Genomic DNA, 8,999 nt, shown 5'->3' on the forward strand with positions numbered 1-8,999 from the left:
CCTCAGACTGAGGGCTAAAGTCCTTCCTTTGGCAGATGCATCTGTTGGTCAAGTGCATCGTTTGCATCCTGCACACTACTTGGGAATGTCTGTAGACTTTAGGTCTTCCAGTGGGACCTTCTGGTTCCCCAGCCTTCTGATACATGAGCAAACAGGCAGTGGCTGAAGGCAGCTTCATAAGAGTGTTACCTGGAAAATAGAAGTTAGAGCACCTGGAGCAATAGATCTGAGCAAACTGGGTCTGCACATCTGAATGTTCAGTGTCAACTAGGTGGCATTATATCATTGCACGATCTCAAATTTTCCAAACCAGTACACATTAAGATGAAACCTGTTTTACAGCTCACTTTACCAAGCCTAAAAAAAATGGAAGAAATGAGAATATGATATCTTTGCAGGGCGGGGGGAGGTTGTTTGTTATCTTAAAAGAGTTAGTTGCAAAGATGTTTCAAGTACCATGTTTTGTGGAGAATCTTTCCATTTTGATGATTCTCCTTCTGCCTGTATCCACTTATGTAAATCATAGGAGACTTCTTAGGTTCATAGTTGCCATGCACACTTGAAATCTATAAAATCCCTCAATTTCTTGCATCGTGTGGTACTTTTCCTAAAATCCTTAGCTCTTCATATCTAAAAGCACCATCTTACCAAACTTCTTAAATCGACGGAATGTTGTTTGATCTTCACGTGACTCCGTCTTCAGAAGGTTTCCAAGTACATACATATTTCTCTTTGTGAGAGAGAACGAACAATTGATGCATAATTTTATTTATCATCTTGTAATTACAAAAGCCAGTTTTTATTTGATTTTTAACATACATTTTAGTTGTAACCGCAATATCTATTCATTTACCTAAGAAGCAATTCTTGACGAAGAAAGAGAATGGCACAAATTTTGGACCATAGCCTCTAAATCAGGATTTCTCAGCCTCAATACTACTGACACCTGGGACCAGGTACTTCTCTGCTGTGGAGGGGCTGTCCTGTGCCCTGGAGCATATTTAACAGTCACCCTGGCATCTACCAATTCATGGCACCACCCTTCACTTATAACAACCAAAAATCATCTCCAGACGTTGCCAGATGCCCTCTTGGGGGCAAATCACCCTGGTTGAGATTTCTGACTCAAAAGTAGTTAAACTTGAAATGCTGAAAATTTTCCAAGACACATTTTTGGTTTCCTTCTTTATCATGGAAGATAATTGGATGCATTAAAAAAATGTAGAAGTGTTATGAAAATGCTATCATACTGCCATCAGGAATTATTTTTAAAATAAAGGTAAGGGGATTTTAAAGAAAAGGCAAAATGGTAGCGCGTCGGGATTAAAACACCATGTATTTGTTGCTACTTGAGTATTTTGTGCATATCAACAAACACATGAGATTATCTGATTGTAATTTCATTGTATTTGATTAAAATTTACTTGGGAAATGTGGAAGAGTGTGACCTTTCTCTTTTTTTCTCCCTTCTGTCCCCAGTGATCCTAATCAGCCAGTTCCTCAGGACACCAAGTTCATTCACACAAAACCCAATCGCTTTGAGGAAGTGGCCTGGTCCAAGTACAACCCCAAAGACCAGCTCTATCTGCATATTGGCTTGAAACCCAGAGTGAGGGACCATTACCGAGCCACAAAAGTGGCTTTCTGGTTGGAACTCGTGCCTCACTTGCACAACTTGAATGAGATATTCCAGTACGTGTCCACAACCACCAAGGTTCCTCCTCCGGACATGACCTCCTTCCCCTACGGAACTCGGCGATCTCCTGCCAAGATATGGCCCACGACCAAACGCCCAGCCATCACTCCCGCCAACAACCCCAAACACTCCAAGGACCCTCATAAAACGGGGCCCGAGGACACCACCGTCCTCATCGAAACTAAACGGGATTATTCCACTGAGTTGAGTGTCACCATTGCCGTGGGGGCATCCCTACTCTTCCTTAACATCTTGGCGTTTGCGGCGCTGTACTATAAGAAGGACAAGAGGCGCCATGAGACACACAGGCGCCCCAGTCCCCAGAGAAATACCACAAACGACATCGCTCACATCCAGAACGAAGAGATCATGTCCCTGCAGATGAAACAGCTGGAGCATGATCACGAGTGTGAGTCCCTGCAGGCTCACGACACGCTGAGGCTCACCTGCCCTCCAGACTACACCCTCACGCTGCGCAGGTCCCCCGACGACATCCCACTTATGACACCAAATACCATCACTATGATTCCCAACACACTGACGGGGATGCAGCCTTTGCACACGTTCAATACCTTCAGTGGAGGGCAAAACAGTACAAATTTACCCCACGGGCATTCAACCACTAGAGTATAGCTTTGCCGTCTCCTTCCCCTCCCTCTGTGCCTCCCCTCAGCCACATCGAAGAGAGGAAGAAAGAAGCAACATCTCCAAACAAGGAATGTTTGGCATAAGACAAAAAAAAAACAAAAAAACAAAAAAAAAAGCAAAAGGGCAGCCGCTGTGTCCTTGCAGACCCTTTCCATTGGCATTTCCCAGTACAACGCGATCAACTTCTGACCCTACGAAATGTGAAACGTATACATTGCTGTTACAATACTGCTTTAAGATCTCCACCATCCAGCAAACTTTAGTGCAACTAGGACATCGAAGTTTCAAGGACCTGGATGTTTCCAATGTGACCGTAGAAGCTGACACTCCTGGAACTCAGCCGAGGACACTTTTTTTTTTTTTTAATTACAATTGAAATAAATAAATAAAAGTTCTTTTTGTGCCATACAACAGATGGCTCTACTTAAGTGAAGAAAGAATCTATGGGCTTTTACCCAGCATATGGAGGTGTAATCCAGAGAGAAGGAAAAGTAGAATTTTATTATTAAAATAAAAGAACTGACTATGCAGTTACGTACGAAGAGTTCTGTGCAAAGAGATGTTTTGCCAGCCTGAACTCTATTTAAGAAACTTTGTAAAAATAAAAATTAAAAAATGTGTATAGCTGTGCGTTTAAACAAACACACACAGAGAGAAAAGAAAACAAAAACAAAAAACTTTTATCGGTGTTTTCAGTTTGAAAGAGCTTTTAGCAAGATTGTGCTTTCCATTGTGGTCTGTATGTATATATAAATCGATATATACATTAGTCATATCACCTCTGTCTCCTCCAGGACAAAGGAGGATTTTCTTCTTAATTCCTTGTGGCCAACAGACATGGGGTTTTCTAACGTGTTTCATTTGTAGCAGGATGTGATTGTCACACAGCGGACCTAGACCGTCTGTTCGACTAGGCTCTCCCCTTTTTGGGCTGGAAAGTGCATGCGACAGCATTCTTAGGAGACCGTTATTTTTAGGAAAACTTTTATTTTTGTGTGTTAAGCCTTCATGAAGTTGCAACCCCAGGATGGATCCCCAACGTGGAGCCTATTTAAAGCTTGTTGAATTAGAAACACGCACGCACATGCAGAGTGACCGCGGTGGGGGGGAAACAGAATACAAGTCTCGTTCTGTAGTTCTGGTTCTTTGAATCTGTTGAGGAAGAGTTGCTTCCCATCCCAGGGCCCTGCCAAAAAGGAAAAGAAAGCTTGTCTTTGGTAGGACCAAGCTCTGCTGAGTCAATACAGCTCTGTATTCCCCAGCAGCTGCAGAAGGGTTTGGCTGATGAAATACCTGCTCAGCTTAGCTAATCAGATTGCAAGAGGGCATGTGTCTTTCCTTTCTGTTTAAGCAGTAAGTCCCTTATTTATCGGTAAGCAGGGATTTTTATTTTTTATATCACTTAGGGGATAAAACATATGCTTGTCTGAAACTATTCCATTTGTGGATTTGTGTATCCGTCACTGATCCATGAGTATTACAGAGAGAAAACAAACAAAAGGATAGAACATTAAAAGTGCTTTGCATGGGATTTCCGGGAAGTTAGGATGGCTTCACTGTCAAGATAACACACAGAAATATTCAGTCATTTTAAATTGGTGAGACAGGGATGAGAAGTTTGTCCCTCTGGCACTTTGTCGTTTTCTCATCGTCCTTTTAATTTTCCTTAAGGAATCTTTTGCAAGTGTCCTCAAGTGGAAGGAAAAAAAAAAAAGTAACCATGGTGACTTTATGTTTTGTCTTTCAAAAATTATTGCAACACTGGGAAATAGTAGCCAAAGATATTTGAAGATAATGTCTCTGGGCATGGTTCTCGTGGAAACCCAGCATTAAATGTCTTTGCCAAGGTGGACATTCTCCACAAAGTCCAAATTCCTTGTCTCTTTGTATAATCTTTGATTATTGAACCCCTAAACTAAAACTGTAGCAATGTCTATCAAAGTGTTTGAAAATGCCCCCCCACCCTTGAAAAAGAGAGTTCTTTTAAAAACGCATACAGATCATCCAATAAATTCTCTTGTTCATCTTGGTTTAAATTTAAGAGTGATTCTCTGTGTATACATATGTGAAATATAATCCCAACTTTGCATAGAGTGAAGCATCACTCCTGCAGCTAGAGGTGTCATGAGTACGATTTTTGTTCATCGTTTTTTAAAGCTATAGTCAGGCCATTTCTGCAAGCTGTATATTACCCCAGCTAAGCTACGACAAATAGGCTCTCCAGGAAACTACAAAGGACGTGACGCTTGGCGCCATTGTGGGTCCGGTATGTTTGTGATGTGAATTCCAGTATTTGTTTAGTATTTCCAGTTGTCTTCTGCTAGCAATATGCACAGTAATGTATCAGGCTTGTGACATTTGGATAAGGAAAAAAAAAAGTTCTTGTTAAGTGAATAACTTTAGCTTTTACAAAGGATTATGATCAAAAGCAATTTAATACACCTTAAATGATATTTCTACATGGAAAGAAGTTATAGAATCTTCATAGAGTTCTATGAGAATAAAATATACTTGCTATCTATAAAAAAGAAAAAAATAAGAAAAAAAAAAACATAAGTTAGAAAAAAACTTTCCTAGGCTTTTATTCTTGACCTTCACTGGCACGCAGGGTTTAATGGTTTCTTGGATTATTATTTTGTGATTTTGTTTTTGATTTTGCCTTAAGTAATGATAGAAGATATATATGGCTGGACACATATGTATAAACTTTTCAGCAGCATTTTTAATAATAAAATATCACAGTATTTTCTAATGCTTTGTGCAAATAATTATGCGTCCATTCTTTTTTTGTAGGTGGCCTATCATATTTATTTTTCCGTCTTTAGATGTCTTTTTCATTTTAAAAACTAAGCGATACATGTGACGTAGGTGATAAATGGCACACTCAATTGGTAATAGATCAGTTTCTTGTGGTTTGTCCTCATGAACAAGTTTTGTGTCCCCACTAGGGATTTTCTTCTGGCCTGACATTGGAGAAAGGCACTCTGGATGGTGAAACTCATAACAAGAGGATGTTCCCTGAAATGGAACACTTGGGTTTATTAACTTCAGCCACTGCTTCTTCTTATGTTGCTGGGGTTTGAGTTGTGTTTGTTGTCACGCCTTAAATCTTTCTAATAGAGAGCCTTATTTGAGTAAATCTCTGACAGCAAGAAATTTATTTGAGTACAACTGGAGAGGCAGAAAATTACTACCATACTGATGAGACCTAACTTGTCCAGTCCTCACATGCACCTGGTCATCCCTTATCTTAACAGTCACGATAGCCCTAAGGGGCAGGCACCTGGATTATTTCTATTTTAAAACTGAAGATGTTGAGAATCAGAAACATTAAGCTTACAAGGCAGCAGCAGAACTCAGATTCAAAGGAAGATCGTGTGTTCAGAGCCCAAACTCTTCACCAGTGAAGGATGCAGCACAAATTTCTAACTCAAGTTCATGGATGTCATGATAATATTAGCTAATTATCAGATAAAGGAAAACAGCAAAGACTGTGACTGCTATATTCGAACTCTGAAATTTTTTTTTACCTGTTGGACTCAGGTCGTTTGCTGAATGTGACGTACACAGGATATATATATATACACACACATATATACACATACATATTTATATGTTACATAAAAATAAATATATTAATAATATATAGTGTATTTATAATTATAAATATTCAAATATATTTATAAAGTATAATATTTTTATAATTATATATATAATAGCTATACTATATGAAACATTTATATACATTTGTATATAAAATAATACATAATATACCATATAGGTGATAAAATATATTTAAAACATACATTTTATATTACACATATTACAGATATGTATATATATCATATATCATGTTATATATACGTATTATAATTCTAGTGCATACGAGTCATCATACAAAATATGTGTTTACATAAATGTAAATATTTAAGTAACTACTTTATAAATATGTAAATATTTCATGAATACATAAACATGTCATATCTATTTAATGGGAATGCCATTTTCGTGGCTTTAAAATTAGATCTCTAGCAAATTTCTGAAAGAGGGGAGTCATTCCTTTTTTCACCATTTGATGCATTCTGAATGGCCATTCTGAATAACTCAACGAATGGTAATAATGTATGCATTCATTCATTCATCTATTTATTCTTTGTGCAAATGTTTACCAAGCTTCTCCATCACCCCAGCTCTGTGCTGGGGCTTCTGTTAAAAGTGAAAGAAGAAGCTGTCTCCATCCTAGGACTCCAAGCGGAGAACAGGGAAGTACAGCCAGGGAGCAGCTGTAGGTGTTGGAGATGGTACCCAGGGGGCCAGTGGGAGTCTAGACACAGCCCCTTAACCTCGTCTGCAAGGGGCGGGCAGCACTCTGTAGGAAGCTGCCCCAAACCACTTCCCTCCAAGTATGTGGGCATCCACGCAGACACACCAATGATGGTGGATGCTTCGGGAGGGCAGAACTCCACACACTCAAAGTGAGAAGACTCGGGAAGCTTGGGGAGCCATGGCTTTTTTTGGTCCTGGCTGGAAAATAGAAGGTGTCACCAGGAAAGGTGTGGGGAAGGAGCATCATCCAGCTGATAACATGCCTCAAATCACAAGGCATGCTGTGTGCACCTTGTCCTGAATTCAAGCAGCAGGCGGTAAAAGATGGCGCAGAAGTGGTGTGAGCATATTTGCGATTTTTATCAGTGCTTCTCAGACGTCGTTCCAAGGATGTGCTGACATCAGGCTACAGGGCAGATTCTGATGCAGCAGGGATTGCGTGGGCTGGAGTCTGCATCTCCAACAAACCTGCAAAATGATGCCAGTGTTGCTGGTTCCCAATTATCCCCAACTGTTTTGGGGAGCAAGATTCGAGAGTGTCCCCTCCAAAAGCACTTGTGGGGATGGTGTGAATGAGGTGGGATGGCGCTGGGTGCAGTGAAAGCAGCTGAGTAAGCAGATAGAGCAGCCTGTTTGAGAAATTAATTACTGTCATCCTGTCAGGGGAGGTGGGGACAGAGAAGGAATGATAAACCCAGAAAATAGATAGATAGGTAGATTGAATAAATGATTGATGGACAGATGTAAAGGATGAACAGTTGGATGAATGGATGGATACAGATACATAGATTGTAGATAGATAAACATGAATGCTAGATGGATAATGATTTATTAATACAGAGACAGATGATGGATGGATGGATACATAGACACAGATAGTCGGTAGAGATGATAGATGTAAGTAGGTAGGTAGATATAAATAGATGATAGTTGAGATAGGTGATATATGGAAAGAAAGAAGGAGGGAGGGATAGAAGAGGGGAAGAAAGCTGGGATAGGTAGATAGATAGATAGATAGATGGAATAGTTTTAGAGCTGCATTTTCCAGAAGTGATAAAGCACCACCATCAGAGATGACCAAGCCCATCTTGGTGGATTTGAGTAACTTACACGCAAGGATGGTGAATCATCTGGGTCATTTTTCGTGGTTGCACAGTGTCCTTGTTTCCGTCTTATCCCCATATGCTTGCGGACGACTTTCATCTCCTGTTACCTCAAATTATTTTTACGCAGTGGGGCCCACCCCACTTAGCCATTATCAGGCTAGTTACTAGCAGTCAGAGCTGTTTTTTCTTTCCCACAACTTCCTCCAAATGTACTCATCACCTCCCCTTTTCTGGGCTGCCTGATTAGAAAAAAAAAAAAAAATCTAGATTCTGCTAAGGGAGGAAAGTGGTACTTTCTCTGCAGGTTCTTATTATCTTTTTTTTTTTTTTTTTTTTTTGCGGTACGCGGGCCTCTCACTGTTGTGGCCTCTCCCGTTGCGGAGCACAGGCTCTGGACGCGCAGGCTCAGCAGCCATGGCTCACGGGCCCAGCCGCTCTGTGGCATGTGGGATCCTCCCAGACTGGGGCACAAACCCGCGTCCCCTGCATCGGCAGGCGGACTCTCAACCACTGCACCACCAGGGAAGCCCAGTTCTTATTGTCTTATTTAAAGAAATGGATATATAGGGCCTCCCTTGGTAGCGCAGCGGTTAAGAATCCACCTGCCAATGCAGGGAACACGGGTTTGAGCCCTGGCCCGGAAAGATCCCACATGCTGCGGAGCAACTAAGCCCATGTGCCACAGCTACTGAGCCTGCACTCTAGAGCCCACGAGCCACAACTACTGAGCCCACGTGCCACAACTACTGAAGCCCGTGCACCTAGAGCCTGTGCTCCATGACGAAGAGCAGCCCCCGCTCGCCGCAACTAGAGAAAGCCCACGTGCAGCAGTGAAGACCCAACGCAGCCAAAACTAAATAAATAAAATAAGTAAATTTAAAAAAAAGAAATGGATATATAGAGAACGGTCTTTTACGTGTCTACCTTTCTATAAAGTGACTATCAGGTCAAATACTTGCAAAACCTACAAATAACTGTGTTTTCTCAAGGCAAGAGCTTTAGGGAAAACGGAGGAGACTGAGGGCTCTTCCACATTTGGCTGAAAGGGAGGTCTTCAGACTACTAGTTCGTAAGGTCATTAGCTTCTGATAGGATGGAACTGAGAGCTGCTGGAAACAGAAGAATGTCCACGGGGTTCAGCTGGGAGAAGTCCAGAAAGGAAAATTATTCTAAGCGCTTCGTCCCAGGGACCAGTAGAGAACTGTGCACTTGGGTGTTTCTAC

General features: G+C 41.1%; 1 protein-coding gene across 2 annotated transcripts in view; it reads left to right on the forward strand.

The window, feature by feature from the left end:
* Positions 1-3,720, forward strand: part of LOC308609616 (neuroligin-4, X-linked) — a 450,486-nt gene extending 446,766 nt beyond the window's left edge. For both annotated transcript variants that reach the window (XM_081223341.1, XM_081223342.1), the window contains one exon: positions 1,480-3,720. In XM_081223341.1, the coding sequence (XP_081079467.1) occupies positions 1,480-2,329 (850 nt within the window). In that variant the 3' untranslated portion in view covers positions 2,330-3,720. The remainder of the gene's footprint in view (positions 1-1,479) is intronic.
* Positions 3,721-8,999: the final 5,279 nt, after the last annotated feature.

Source organism: Mesoplodon bidens (genome assembly GCF_964165515.1).
Source record: "Mesoplodon bidens genome assembly, chromosome: Y".
Classification (NCBI taxonomy): Eukaryota; Metazoa; Chordata; class Mammalia; order Artiodactyla; family Ziphiidae; genus Mesoplodon; species Mesoplodon bidens.